Raw genomic sequence first — 16725 nt, 5'->3', positions numbered from 1 at the left:
GTAGTCTTTCGACAATTGTAAACTTGTTTTTGGAACCCTCCTGGGTAATAAATTGTATTTTGATTCTTCTTCATCAATCACTCCAAATCCGTAGAACGCTACAATATTTATTATGTCACCTTCAAAAATAATCCCCTCCATCCGCAGTACTTTTAGGCTAATGTTTGCCCCGTAATACGGGCAGTTGCGAAAGGCCCCGCATAATTTTATACAGTTACATCAAACTGCATCGTACTGAGGTAGCAGTGCGAATTTGTGAGGCAAATGGAAGGTGAATGCTATTCTGGCAAGAAAGTGAGAGTTGAAAGCAAGAGGGATAGGAAAGTCGCTTAAACATAAAATAAGGGTAAGGAAATTAAAAATAAATCCTCGCAATCTAATTAACCTCTTCTCTGATCACTCTTAGAAATTACTTCTGTGCGTCGGTGAATTATGGAGCTTTCAAACGAGGGCTTTGCGGCCGCAAGTGGCATAACTAGTTTTAGCTATAGCTGGTACCGCAAATTCAGACCCGAACATATAAAAGCAAAATGTACATTGCTAGGACAACGGCTTGAATTTGGCCAGTGACAGTCCGGATGTTGTCCAGTAATCTTTTCTTGGTTAAAAATGCTAATTCGAGTCAGTAATTAATGCAGTAAATATTCTGAATCAAACTGCCACGAGTTGCCATTGTAATGAATTAACATAATTTGTGTCAAGAAATCCTTATAATATATTTCATACATAAACATATGTTACCGTGGAAGACCAAAATTGGAGAATGTCGACTTTCACCAAATACGTCGGTGAAAGATCGAATATTTCATTATATTCTTGTACATTCGGACCCTCACTGGTGTATGTCGACAATCACAGCTATGCTCTAGTGTACGTCGAAAAGAGAGGTCATAAAGTGTCATAACAGTTTAAGTTGTTGCAATAAATAAGATTTGAATCACATAATTTAGTAAGTTTTTGACTTCTATTATTTTCCTTTCTCATTTTGAATGTACTATGTGTTTTAAGTTCTTATTTTAAGTCTCAAGTGCGTTTTATCGCAATTGAATTACGGAGAAGAAAATATGATATTCTTATATGTTCCAACATTCACCATTAGTAAATGGTGAATGTCGACATTAACCGATGTAAGTCAGAAATAAGAATATTTGGGACATACACCAAGCGACTATGTGAATGTTGACATTCACCGGTGAAAGTCGACATTCTCCAGATTTCGGTCTTTCCCCGTAACATATGTTACATGAATATTTAAAGCATTATTAACTGTGATATGATTTCTTCTTTTGGATTTAATATGCTTTCTTAGGCGTAAACTTCATTTTGTTGTTAAAAGGTAAAGAATATAAAGATGAAAAAGTGTGTCCATTGTAATGAACATATTGAAATATAATTTAGCTGCGAAACTACTGAAGTTGAATGATGCAGAAGTTATTTAATAAAAACTGAATGTATTTAAGATATGCTACCAGCACTGATATTTCAAGACTATTAGATATGCATATCTATGAAGATTTAATCACTGTTAACTGACATTATATAATTTTAGTAAAGTATATATGATATTTGGAATTTTCACTGTTTTCACTTTTAGTCCCTAGCGTAATAGACCTGCTGAAATCTAATTTAGCTATAAAACTGCAAATGCTAAATGATGCAGAAAATAATTTAGCAAAAACTGAATTTAGTAACGTATGTTACCAGTTATGATAATTCCAGACTATCGAAAATGCCTAACAATGAGGTATAATTCTACCTCATTATATATATATATATTATACCTCATTATATACCTCATCATATAATGAGGTATAATTAACCTATTCTAAAGTATAACGCTGAATTTAATTCAATAAGTATGATTTATTTCCAGTAAACATACCTTCAAGTGAATTGTTTAAGCCAAAATTGAATGGATTAAAAAAAATTTAAGTAACATTTCAAATTTTACATTTTGGAGTATTAAAGACTGATTAAGTGGAGCTCCACTGATGATTGGTCTCGATAAAATATGGCTTGAACCGACATTTTTTTTTTTTTTTTTTTGAGAAAAAGCATTTAATATTGATTTTCTTACATTAGCATTATTAAAGTTTGCGCATTTGAAAAATCTAATAGCATGCAGATTATTATATTTTCATTTATTTCCAAATTCATTAAGAGTATTTTTTTACAATTTACTGCCCGATTTTATGCATTATATGTATGAGAAATTAATAATTATTGTAAATATGCTATGTAACTTACATTGTGATCTTTATATTGAAAGAACTTATTTATATATATAACATCTGTATGGGTAATGAATAAACTGATGGCAAATGAAATTGAATTGTTAGTAAGATATTAATGACAATAAGATGTATTATTGATGACAGTATATAAAATTAATCGAAACTGTAAGATATATTGTTAAAAGGTACTATTCTATTATTCAGAAATGTATGTATGCATGTATGTATGCATTCATGTACATGCGTGCATACACACGCACATAAGCCCCCCACTGGCCGAGCGGTAAAATCTTCGAACACTGAAGTTCGAATCCAGGCAAATGGACTGGCAAATTGGTCGTTCCGGTGGTTTCCCCCATTTGTAAAGTGTATACCAGCCAATTTCTTTTTAGAAAATCCTCCACAAAGCCATCCCTCCCCATAGACAGATAGCCCTAGTGTGCTTTGCACACTAAACTAAATTGAAACCCAAACCACACGTGGATACATACGTATGTCTCTGAATCCTATCCCGATAACATAAGAGTTCCGCTTAAAGTTAGATCATTTCAAAATATGTGAAAAGAGTTTTGAGTTAAAATCCAGACTATATATCATTAGCTTGTAATAAATACACTGGACTTAAGATCACACTGTAACTATTTAATATGAGTTCCACTAAGCTGTCAATAATGCTTTGTATTTACATTAAATACTGAAATCAGAATCTTATAAATTAGTATTATTGTTCATATAAGTGCTTCACATTAAGAAGTCCGTTCTATTATCCATAATTTCATATCCATTCTTAACAAATAAAAACAATGCCATACTAATTATCGCATTTTATTTAAATGCAAGTTCTATGAATTGCAATAATTTCCTTTTCCAATATCTTCTTTTACAAAATACATTCAGTCTATAGTAGTGGAAAATGACAGTTCTGAGCCAGGAAGCACAGGGAGCGGGAGTTGAGGGAGCTCCCGAGAAGGAAGGGTTAGCCGTGGAAGGGAGGCTTATCTGAAAATGGGGACAGAGAGCCTTATCAGGAGATGGATGGGAGTACGGTAGTTGCTACGTCATAGAAAAAAGATATGCGCTTAGATTATTTTCTTTAGAATTTCATTGATTCCACGGTAGTCATTATAAGTAAATGAAGGATTTATTAGTTTTCTTAAAATGAACAGCTATTAGATATAACATTTATGTTTCTATGTAATGAACTTCTTTAAGATGGAGATTCCGTCATTGAAACATCCATTTACCTGTGTCGTTGCGGGCTCCACAGGATGCGGGAAAACCCATTTTGTGAAGAAAATTATTGATCATCGTATTATTTATCCTTTACCTTCACAAATTATTTGGTGTTATGGCGTATATCAAGAACTGTATGACGAAATACGAGGAGTTACCTTTGTGGAAGGACTTCCTTCGAATATCCAAAATATTTCTAATGCTGTGGTTATTATTGACGATTTAATGAGTGAATTGGGAAGCAACCCCAAATTAACACGCCTGTTTACGAAAGACAGCCATCATAAAAATATTTCTGTAATTTTCATCGTGCAAAATTTATTTCATAAGGGTAAGGAAATGCGTGAAATATCTTTAAATGCACATTACATTGTTTAATTTAAAAATCTGAGAGATGTTAGCCAAATCTCTCATTTGGGGCGTCAGTTATATCCAGGTCGCGTCAAAATTTTCCAGGAAGTGTATTGCGATGCCACTCTTAAGCCTTATAGTTATTTGCTAATCGACTTAATGCCTCAAACAAAGGACGATTTGAGACTGCGCACTGGTATCTTTCCAGACGATATGTATTACGCCTACGTACCGCGCTAAATCACTTAGACGTTTTACGTTCTAGATGGCTGTTGTGATTGATTTCGAAGGCTTTCAGTTAAAGCCTAACTGTTATGTTATAAAAGAGCTTTCGTTTTTTTTCTCTTTACGATGGTTCCCATGGCTGCTGGACTTTCCTTCCACCTAAACCTTCAGAAGAGCTTTCTGCTAAAGAAAGAAAACAAATTTCTTGGGTCACAAGGAATATGCATCACCTACACTGGGACAGCGGTGAGTTGCCTTATTCAAAGCTAAGAACTATACTGAGTTTCCTTTTTGATATGTATCCTAAAATTTATACTAAAGGTCTAGAAAAAGCAAAATTTTTTGAATACTTATCAAGTCGTAGTATTTATAACTTAGATGACTTTGAATGTCCTAAAATTAGCGAGATTTCGAAGCCAAATGTGAAGTGCGCTTTTCATAAGCCTTATTTTCCACATTGCGCAGTTGTAAAAGCTGCTGCATACGCATGTTTCCTTTCTAAATAAAAATGGCTTAATGATGTAAATGACTTTCAGTAACCGTTAACATGTCAAATTGTGCACAACAACATTTGCAGCATCTGAAGCTATTGGGAAAAAGAGGAACAAAGTGTTCCATTTGACGAAAAGCTCCTAATAGTTTAATTAAAGCTGTTTGCGAATGTGCAAGAAATGTTTTAAAAGGTAATGTACCCTTAAATAGTGTTAGGAAAAAGAAACTTAGACCATTTAAAAGAATTTTAAGAAGTCTTGCTGATAAGAAAACACCTTTATATAAAAAAAGACGAGTATTAGTTCAAAAAGGAGAAGGATTTCTTAGTTTCCTCATTCCAGCAGCAGTTTCAGTGTTAAATACACTCATCCATGGAGCACGCTAGAAAAATGGTTCTTGTACCAGAAGACAGACTGAATAAGTTCATTGGAGACAGTTTAAGTGATATGGATAAAGAAATGGATAAAACTTTGAAAAGAAAAGATTTATCAGAAAATGAAAAAGCCACAATTTATCTTCAAATTTTGCAAAAATATGTACATTACCCATTCCCCGCAGATGTAAAACCTAAAGAGGAAAAAGAAGCAACCATAATAAAACCCGTAGCTGAGACTGAAGTGAATGTAAAGCATAACACCAACTCTTCGGAACGTCTTATACTTCAAAATGTGCCCGAAAAATTCAAACGCACTGCTGAAGACATTCTGAATTTCGTAAAAAATCATTCATCGACAATCTCATGGAATGCGAAAGGCGAACTAATATACAGAGGAGATACTATACATAACACTCATATAGCAGAATTAGTAGCCAACCTTTTAGAAAATAATAAAAATCATCCTAAAGGTCAAGATATATTTCATCGAACTTTAACTGAACTTGGTATACCTACTTCTTTCATCAAAAATAAATACATGTTACCAAAACGTTCACTACCGCAACGAAAAGTTAACAGAAAATTGTCTCCTGTATTTCCAAAACGGATGTTATCACGCAGAAATGTAACCTGGTTGACGCTCTAATAAATGTTTTTCCTTTTACTTTCAATGGTATTATTTTTTTTTCTCTTTATTTAAAAAAAGCTCTATTATCTAAGAATGTAACATGTTAATGCAATTAGAATTTTAAAAGAGAACAGCTTTCAGTCAGAAAACAACATGTACATTTTATTAGTGTAAAATTTAGATTTCTTATTCTTTCAGTACACAGATATTCTTAAAAACACAATTTTATTTTTTTAAAAATTCTAATTTTGTACAAAATGTTAAAATACAAGATTTTATGCTGCATCAAAGTTCTTTTATCACACATAAATGAGTTGATTATCTTTCTTCACTGCAAATTATTTTCTTACACCCCAGAAATGTTTTAGCTACAACATCACATTCACTCTTAGAATCCACGATACCTTTGGCGTAGGTAGAACAGTAGTAATGAAAAACTTCATAAGATTGTTGTACACAATTACATAAATCATGACCACAGTCTGGAAATGTTCCTTTAAAATAATGGAATTTTTGACATTTAATGTAGCCAATATGGTCTATACTTTGATAAATGTGATACAGGTTTAAAGAGGTTTGATTGATTTTAAAATTGGCATCTAAACTTCCAGCATTTCCATTTGATGGGTAATGAATAAAATATAAATTATTCCAAATGCATAAGAAAAGGTGAGAAAAAGTACACAGTATTTATGTATCATGAAAATTTCCTTACACATCATTTCAATGAGCTGTAACTATTATATATAACAAATTTTGTACTTCTAAGCTTTCAGAGAAAAATATTTAGCAGAATTTATGAGATGTACAATTCTGAAAATACACTTTGTTAAAATGATTCTTGAAATTGTTGGGTAAGTAAAGAAATAGTAAAAAGAAACGTCTGTTAATATAAATTATCCCAGTTAGAATGAAGTAGAAGCAGCATATCATTTCACTTTTCTAGTTACCCAGGAGAAGAAGATGCTATGTTCATGAAACAAAAGAATAAAAACAGGAAACATTTCTAAGTTGAGATGATAAAGAAGAACAAAAAATCATTCATAATATAATATGATAATCTGATATATAAATTTATACCTACGAATCTGATTTGCAGAATAAAACATAGATCATTTTTGCTATTAATTGAATTTATTTTTTAAAACTCATTGTTACACCATATCTTTTTTTAACAAATTGAAATAGTCTAAAATCATTGTTTTTACATTGAGATAAATCAGAAATAATACGTTCCATTGATTGTCCTTGACATCGTTTAAGCAGAAAATAGATGCAATAATGTCCACATACATTTGAAGTAACACTCTGGAAAGGAACATTATTCCATTTCACATTACTGATTTGAAAACCATAAACAGATGGAGGCATTCCATATGAATCGAAGAATTCGGCTGTTGATTTGTTCTCGATGAACCAGGCAACCCAATGCTGCCCAGGTTTATCTTAAGGATCTGTATTCATAACAAAACAAGATGGAGTAGCATGGATAATAAATAGGTAAGCGATCAGCTGGAAACACACCTTGGAAAAAAGGAGCTGTCTGTGAGTCCTGAGATAAAATGTTTTGAATAACCGAAGCATACATTTAAAAGTCTGACAAAACAGTCCTTGACTTATTTATTTCAAGAACACTTTCGAACTCCGCATAAACGAGAACTGATATTGTCTGTTCCAAAGCAACACCAAATTTCACTTCAAGTTTTAAATTGCTGTGACGAATAAGATTAAAATGCTCTCCATCACATAAATCTGGACTTAAATCGAATGCAAATAATGTGTATCCTTTGGCATAATCTTCTCTGGATATATCAATTCCTCGGTCTTCTCTGTTAGTTCCAAGAAATAAACTCTGGAATGCTCTAATATAATTGTTCTGATCAAAATTAGGCTCAACTGGATTATAAGGTAAAGGCTGCCCATCCACGTAAACCCCTATAAAATTCATATGGTAATGCTTAAATTCGAAAGGCGATTTTTTATAATTTCCGTTTAAGGCATCGTTATCTAAACAAGCCACAATGATACGTTTGGGCATCTGACCCACAAATACATTATCTTGAAGAAAAGACATATTGCCTTGAGGGATGGAAAATACTTTGCATAGAACTCTTTGAATGGGATATTTTGCAGAACCTTTTTCCAAAGCTTTAGCATGTCCTAGTGAAACAGCTGGACTAACATGAACTTTACGCACGAAAAGTGAAACGTGTTCAAGTGCGACTTTGTAGTCACCATTTTCCGCCATTAAGCAAAATTCTGGTTTACTACGAATAAGTTTTAATTTGACATCCACTAAATTCAGTAATAAGCGTTCTTGATGAAATAAATCCAGATGCAGTCTGCCTATCATATCTAGAGCAGCACTTAGTTTAAAAAATTCAGCTCGTTTATTAAATCCTTCATTTCCATCAGTGTTCATATGGCCTGGTGTATTTTATAAAATAATTCCGAAGTTAATTGCGATACTTTAGTATCATAACCATGATTTAGTAACGTTTCTATAAGTGCTCGATATGGATATGTATTATCTGAAGACGTTATCAGCCTTTCATTTAATTTCACATCGATTTGAGAAAATAAAGAGTGGAGAAATAAATTAACTGGTCCAACTTTGGCATCTTTTTGCAGGTGTGAACCATCCGAGTTGAGAATTTTTGCTTTTACATACAGGTAAGTTTCTGATAGATCTAAATAATCTTCCCCTCCAGAAATGTGAAATTCGATAGGACCCCCATCGCTAACATTTGCTAACGGATGAAATTGAACCCATTGCCCCCTTTCAACTACTGCTTGAGTAGGAGGCGTCAGAAATAGATTCAGTTCCGATTTGACGCATTCGGGTGAGTCTTTCAATACAAATGTCATAATTACGGATCAAAAATATCACGTCCTTTCACCTTCTTAGCTTTCGAAGAAATGATACGTTTTGGCATTTTTCGCTTTCTTTTGTTGCGTTTACCGCTGCCTAACATGTCATGCGCTTTTCTTATAGCTCTTTGAGCTAGCGTTTTGCTCGCTTCCCGAGTTCTTTCTTTAGCTGAGGTTTCAAAATCTTTCCCCGATAACACATCGCTTGCAATATGTGTTCCGGTTCGCAAAGCTTCTTTCCCTACTGTTTTCGCGCCTTTGATAAAGAACGGCATCGCAGTACGAAACAATCGTCTAAAAAATCCTCCAAATCCATACCCTGTTTGAAAAGAAGTTCCTTGATAATAAGGAAGCTCAGATCCTACTTGCGTAGTATAAAAGTCTTCATAAGCTTTTGCGCAACAGTTGTATGGAACATACATCTTCTTTGAAGTCTGAGATGTGAATGTCAATTTTTGCGTCATGTGTTTATACTTATAAAATTTGTTTTATTCTGAAATGCAAAACAAGCCACACTTTGCCTCTTTCGAATGGTACTAGCTGCCCTGAGTTAAATCGAAGTTCTACTTCCACTGTCTGAAAATGTTGGCGAATCACGGGAACATACTGCGGACGTTCATAATGAGCACTTACCTTTTCTCCATCTTTACCATTAACTTTCACTATTCTTAGTAGAGGTGCTTGAGTATCACCTACGAGTTGTGGTTCTACGATATCTGAATATACATAAATAACTGGAAAGGACGCATGTGGATCGGCTACGTACGGACTATCAGCCACGCCTTGAATTTCTGTCGGTTCAAATCCTAAAATTTCACTGATTCCTTTTGTCAAAATTATTTTAGTATTTTTTAATGTTTTTACTCTTACACGCTTCGTCGCACTGTTGTAATTGAATTCAACTTTACCTCTTAGATCGGGAATCATGATAGCTTTAATTAAATCTGGAATGGTTTCATAATAACCTGCAGGAATGCGTCTTGAAATAGTTTTCCCATCCCCCAAGTCGAAGCCAAATAAATTGTTGTTTTCGTTTATGTTGTGCCACGAATGGGGGTAAATTATTTCGGAAATGCCTACCTCGAACTCTCCATTGAGATTTATACTAGATGGTAACTGCGTAATGAAATGAGAAATTTTATTTTCAGGGAAGTAGTGTAGAGAAGAATCGCTTACGAGTGTCATATAGAAAGACATGATTCCAACTAATTATTAAAAGTGTATTTCACATCAGAGACCCAGGCGATAAATGTTTTAGGATACCCTTCAAATTTTACAAAATATTCCGTTTTTTCAAAACATTTTCAACAAGGTAATACCCGCTATCATTCACTTTCTGTAATTCCTGCTCATAAAATGAACCTTTAATGATCTCATTCGATAAATCTTTTAATTTATAAACAGGAATCTCGCGTTCTAATACTTCATAAATGCTAAATAATTCTCGAGACCAGTTTTGCTCATAACCTTTTTCGAATTTCATTTTCTGTTTGCTTATTCTTACAATATCCCCTACCTTAAGACGAGGTGACTTAGGATTTTCAATACGTCCATATAAATTTTTCCATGCTAACTTTTCATTTTCTTTCGTTACAGATACTGGTTTCATTTTAATACTTCTATGTACAGAATGATTGTAACTATGCATTAAGTCGTCTAAAACATCAATATAATTACGTGTATTGAATTGTGTAAAATATTTCCACATCTTTGTTTTAAGGGTGCGATTAAATCGCTCAACAACACTCGCTTTCAGTTCACTGTGTGTAGTAAAGAACAGAATTTTCAGACTTTTTAAATAATTTTGAAATTCCTTCCCTTTATCTGTTTGTAAAAATTTTCGTTTGCGTTCAGAAAATATTTTTTTAAAGGCATTTATAATGCTTTTACTAGTTTTATTTTTCAGAGGTGTTGCCCATGCATATTTCGATAAGATATCAACACATGTTAATAAATATTTAAAACCATTATTATGCCTTACTAAATTGCTGAGATCTACAAAGTCTGCTTGCCATTGTTGATCTATATGACCAACAATGACACGATTTCTTTTAAACGTTTTTATCACAGGTTTATGAAGCGTGTACACGTCATTACTTTCCAACCATTTCCCGATTTTACTTCTTGAAACTTTCTTTTCCCCGATACGGTACAACGCATTAATTCCACCAAAACTTTCCGGTTTTCTGGGATCTTTATAAGTTTCTATAATACTATCCATAATTTTTCTCACTTTTACAAAATGAACACATTCACATTCACACTACATGCATAAATGACAGAAATTTCTCGAAGCGATTGTTTATAACGTTAAGAAAAGTTAAAAGTACATATTTTTAAATAACCAATCAATATATTGTATAAATATAAATATAATTTTAATTTTCTAAGATCAACACTAATGAAACAAACTATGTGAAAATCATTACCGTGACAAATAATTTAGTAAAAGTATTTTTTAGCCTTTAAAACAAATAAAATAAAACATAACTCTAGATAGCCATTACAATAATAATAATAATAAAAGAATGTGCATATTTATGCAGAAATTTACTTACGTTTACAGATTTGTCAATGTTAAATGGAATTTACATAAATCAAAAAGTTCTACTTCATTTAAATTGTGCACAAAAGAGTCATTCATATAAGCATAAAATTTTTCATTGCATCTTACGAAATCAGCGGCTAGATCTTGAATATTTAAAAGTGCAACAGCTTTATCAAAGTTTTTCAGTTTTTGTTCTCCACACGTGTGGCCAAGTTGATTATCCACCAATTCTTCACTCTCACATGCATCACAAAACACTGGAATTTTATTCATTTGCCGTGACACATTTTCCTCAAGCAATTTCAGAAGAGATTTCTTTAAATTTATTTCTATTTCCAAGACGTTTTCTCCAATTTCAGTTTCTCCGCAAATCACCAATTGTTCACGTATTGCTTTTATAAAGGGAGTTCCAAAAATTCTTTCTCGTAAACACATAGATATTTTTTCGTTATTTTTTAGCAGCTCACGAAACTGTTCAGCTGATATTTTTAATGAAGTATTGCTTAACTGTAGGTTTCCGTTTGAATTTACGAAAACATATTGGAAATTCACATCCATCACACGATCGCGAACACATATTGTTGAAAGACATAGCTGCGCTTGGAGATTCTCTCGGAATTCAAATTCATGGATTCTCTCGGAAAGTAATTGCCAGCGATACGGGGCATTGCTATTCCCGCTTTCGTAGGGATGTATTTCCCGTCCTTCACAATATAATGTCGAAGATGAATTTTCAAACGTTCACAGAATTCAGCTACACCGAGTAACAAGTTATCACCCAACAGTATATATATATTCATCAGGAAGATCAGGCTGTGGAGGAGTTGAAATAGTTTCTAATTCAGAGGATTGTTCTTTAAATTCGAACACATAATTCCAAACTGGATCTTGTGCTGGAGGGAAAACTTCATTAGAAATATTAGATGTGTCTGTATCATCGATACATCGAAATTTTTCGCGACAGGGTTCACTACTGTGTGCCCAAACATCATGCGTTCTTTTCATAGCAAAATACAGAAGTTTTTCGAAGAATTAAAATAAAACTTCGTGATCAAGAACAAGATCACTCTACTACAAATCAATGCTGAAATAAAGGATCGAAAGTGATTAATATATATTTCAAAGCTCTTTCAGAAGATAACTCAGTACATGACGTTAATTACCATAAATAATATTATTCAAGATAGTACGAATCATCATAATACTAATATTAGATAGTAAGATACTGAACAAGAACGAGATTCCCCCCACTACACATCAAAGTCGAGATAAAGGGTTGAAATTGTTTATATGTACATTCCAAAGTTTGGGAAAGATACACGTCCTGTACCCCATTACTCAAGATAGCACGCGTAATCATAAGACTAATATTAGATAGTAAGATACTGACCAAGAACGAGATTCCCCCGCTAGACGTTCAAGTTGAGATAAAGGGTTGAAATTGTTTATATGTACATTTCAAAGTTTGGGAAAGATAATACGTCACGTACCCCATTGATTACTACCGTCTAAGAAAGTACGCGTAATCATAAGACTAATATTAGATAAGTAAGATACTAGCCAAGAATGAGATTCCTCCACTAGAAGTCAAAGTTGAGATAAAGGGTTGAAATTGTTTATATGTACATTTCAAAGTTTGGAAAAGATAACATGTCACATACCCCATTGATTAAGGTTGTTCAGAAGAGGACGAGTAATCATAAGACTAATATTAAATAAGTAAGATACTGAACAAGAACGAGATCACACCATTAGAAGTTAAAGTTGAGATAAAGGTCTAAATCTGTTTAATATGTACATTTCAAAGCTTGCAAAAGATAACATGTCCTGCATCCCATTGATTACTACCGTCTAAGAAAATACGCGTAATCATAATGCCAATATTTATTATCTTAGTCTACCGTTTGCGATAAAAGCAGCATATAGCAATATATAGGCCAAGCGAAGGGACTTTATTATCATCTGGAATAGCGTCATAGTTGGGAGCAGTGGTGTTGAAAGATGGATCCGATAAAAGAAGTAAGTAATTTTATAATTCTTTATTTAATTCTCTAACTTTAGAAAGATTAATTCAATTAAATAATCAAAATTCTTTAATGGAATCGTATTAAGTAATTTATTATCTCTAAATAATATAAAAGTTTCATTATCTAAAATTCTATTGTATTTTTAGAATGAACGATTAAAAAAAATAATGTAGCAACTTAACATCCAGGTTTAATAAAATGTTTGTATTTGGGTAATTAATAGTTTGATGCTGAACCATGGCCATTAACGGAGGAGGAAACAGATAACATGATGGAATTCGCTGAAGTGGCAAATTATTTTTCAAGACCAGATGTCTCTGACTTTGACGACGAAGTTAAAAATGATGAAATCAACGGAAGCATTTCTTCTTCTTTAAATCAAGCAAGGAATGGAATCGTAAGTCCCTTTTTAAATTATTGTTGTTGTTCACAGCATCTTTAATGAAGAAGTAGAATGAATGTAATTTAGGGAGTGGGAAAGAATTAAAAAGCAAAATACTATCTTTTGGGGTGATAATTCCGCTTTTTCTAACTTGGTTTTGATCATGTTTAATACTGATAACTTAGAGTACTGTTTCTGTGCTGAATGAACGTCTATGTATCTTTCTCTTTAGCATTTATATTGATTTATGTGAAAAACAGACAGTGATTAGGAATGCTAACATCTCATTAAGTAATTGTGTAATTATAAGGAAACCAATTAAAACAATGAGAGCTTTTATGCTTGTTTCTTGTTTTTATTGTGTAACAAAATAGCTTTTTCATTCATTGCATTTTAAAAGGATAAAATTCTGAAGGTGTATTTATGAGTCAATCAGTGATTGCTTATTGATGTATTTATTTATTTATATATATATTCTTATTAGAATATAATTTTTGTTATTATTATGTTTATGTGGTTAAAGTTCTGTGTTAAAAAATCTCAATTGAGGTTGTCTTTAACTAGTATGATATTTTTTACTAGTATAAACTAGTATAAATTTCCAGAGGCTTCTTCCCTAAATTTCTGAATTAAATTTTACTAAAACTAAATTTTCATAACTACATTTCTAGGTACTTTATATTATGAGATGAACAAAAATATCTAAAAATAAAATGTTTAAAATAAATGATGCATAAACAAATTCAGTTACTACTAGTTTTGTTAAAAAAAAAATGGGCGTAGAACATATTTTTTATGATTTAGTAATTTTTCACAAACACTTGTTATAATGTTAATAAGACTAATTTTGGAAATTTTGTTTCCTTTTGTAGTGGAAATGTAAAACTTGCCCCAAATCCTTTTCGGCTCGAAAGAACATGTTGAGACATGAGAGGCTACACTCCGAGAATGCAAAAGATATTAAATGTGGCCATTGTGGAAAAGGATTTGCTCGTCGGTATGTTACCAAGCACCATGAAACAAAGTGCCTGAAAAGACCGTCAACTTCAGGAGCAAACTCCCACATACAACCATCTCTACCCCCAGCCAAGAAATTAAAGAAAACTTTTCCTGATTGTGAAGAAGCTCTTAACTCCTTCAAACAATACATCATTTTACCAGAGGATGGATCCGATGAAGATCTCACCGTTTTTTTTTTTTCAACTGTTCAAGATAGCGTACGCGAACGCTTACAAGAATATTTAACACTTAATAGAGGTATTAAATTGTACTACGTTGTTAGTGCGAAATTCATAAGGTTTGTAACCGAACAAGAGATAGAAACAACTACAGCCCATTTTAGAAGTGCGTGTATGTTAAATCTGGATGAGAACTTTGATGATAATCTCTCCGTACCCGTAAGAAAAATTATGTCGTCTTATGACGAATTCTTGGAAAGGGGAAGTGGGTGGATCTTAGACAAAGTAAAAAGACTTGAGTTAAAAGTAGCAAGTTATGTTCCTCTTAGTGGGTCATCATTTCTGCATTTGCCTCGGAGCCTAGAACATACAAAATCTATTGTAAATATTGTAAATGAAGATAACAAATGTTTCCTTTGGTCTATCCTTGCCGCTCTTCATCCTCAGAAGGAGCATGCGTCAAGGGTTGTAAACTACTTACCGTATGAGCATGAACTGAATTGTGACACTCTTTCTTTTCCCGTAGCAGTGGATAAAATTCCAAAGTTTGAAACATTGAATGAAATTTCAATTAACGTTTTCGGGTATGATAAAGAAATATTTCCACTTCACATTACAAAGCAAAGGTATACCACCCATGTTAATTTTTTATATATAACAGAAGGTGAAAAATCTCATTACTGTTTAATAAAAAATGTCAGTAGATTGCTCAGCAGTTTATCAAAACATGATGGGAAGAGTTTTTATTGTAATTATTGCCTGCACAGATATTCGCGGGAAGATTTACTAAAAGATCACGTACAATATTGTTCAGATTTTGGTCCTCAAAAAATTAAAATGCCTGATGGGAAAAATAAGTGGTTAACTTTCGACAATTTTAAATTTCAGCTTAGGATACCGTATGTTATATATGCTGATTTCGAATGTATATTAAAGTTAGTGGATACTTAAATAATCCAGAAGCATCGAGTACGAATATTATTTCAAAACATGTCCCCTGCGGGTATAGTTATCTTATCGTAGGTCCAAACGGTAAAAGTATTCAATCTCCAAAAATATATCGGGGAGAAAATGCTGTCAGTAATTTTCTAGAGTCTTTATTAGCTGAAGCGGAAACAATTTCGAAAACTCTGAGAAAAATAGAAAAAATAGATATGAGTAAGGAACAGGAGCAGAGATCACGGCCATCTACAAAAAACAAATAATTACAGGGGTGCAGCACACTCTGCTTGTAATTTAAATTATCAATTAAGTTGGAAGATTCTTGTTATATTTCATATTCTTCGTGGTTATGATAGTCATTTAATAGTTCAAGAACTAGGAAAATTAAAAGGAAAACGTATTAATTGCATTGCAAACAACATGGAGAAATACATTTCTTTTTCTATACGACAGCTACAGTTTTTAGATTCCTTCCAGTTCCTGCCCACATCTTTGCAGAAACTTGTTGAAAATTTGTCTCCACAAAAATTTGTAATAATACGAGAACATTTTCAAAACGACAAAATCCCATTGCTTCTCAGAAAAGGTGTTTATCCATATGAATATATGGATAGCTTTAAAAAGTTTAATGAAACTCATTTACCCCCTAGAGAAGCCTTTTTCTCAAATATCACCAAAGAAGAATTATCCGAGTCTGACTACCAGCATGCTCAGATGGTGTGGAAAGTGTTTAAACTTCAGAATTTTGGTGAATATCACGATCTTTATTTAAAAACGGACTGTTTACTTCTTGCTGATGTGTTTGAAAATTTCCGACAGCTCTGCATGGACTTTTACAAATTAGATCCGTGTCATATGTTTACGGCACCTGGTCTAGCTTGGCAGGCTTGCTTACGTATGACACAGGTGAAGATGGAACTTTTGACAGATCCAACGATGCATTTATTTCTAGAAAAAGGTATCAGAGGTGGGGTATCAATGATATCAAAGAGGTATAGTAGAGCCAATAACAAATATTAAAGTGATTATGATCCTACCCTTCCGAGTAAGTACATCATGTACTTTGATAAAAAAATAATTTATATGGGTGGGCAATGGTTCAGCCTCTACCTTTGATGAACTTTAAATGGCAAGATCCTAACAGTATGGATGAAAAAGCCATATTAGAAATAGAAGATGAGGGCTCTGTGGGATACATTTTTGAGTGTGATCTAGGCTTATCCTAAAAATTTACATGA

The 16725-nt window shown here is 32.9% G+C and overlaps 1 protein-coding gene across 1 annotated transcript; it reads right to left on the bottom strand.

Annotated features, from left to right (window-relative positions):
* Nucleotides 1-7127: 7127 nt before the first annotated feature.
* LOC146995609 (uncharacterized protein F54H12.2-like) lies at nt 7128-7961 on the bottom strand. The gene has a single exon (XM_085822889.1). The coding sequence runs from the start codon at nt 7959-7961 to the stop codon at nt 7128-7130; it is 834 nt and encodes a 277-aa protein (XP_085679015.1).
* Nucleotides 7962-16725: the final 8764 nt, after the last annotated feature.

The sequence above is a fragment of the Stegodyphus dumicola genome, chromosome 8, assembly GCF_044657685.1.
Source record: "Stegodyphus dumicola isolate Sdum_Otavi_A_Nest chromosome 8, ASM4465768v1".
NCBI lineage: Eukaryota > Metazoa > Arthropoda > Arachnida > Araneae > Eresidae > Stegodyphus > Stegodyphus dumicola.
This window is presented reverse-complemented; position numbering and strand designations above follow the sequence as displayed.

Bases quoted from the DNA above. Each gene is read 5' to 3' on its own strand.
- LOC146995609 (XM_085822889.1), bottom strand. From the start codon at position 7,961: ATGAACACTGATGGAAATGAAGGATTTAATAAACGAGCTGAATTTTTT.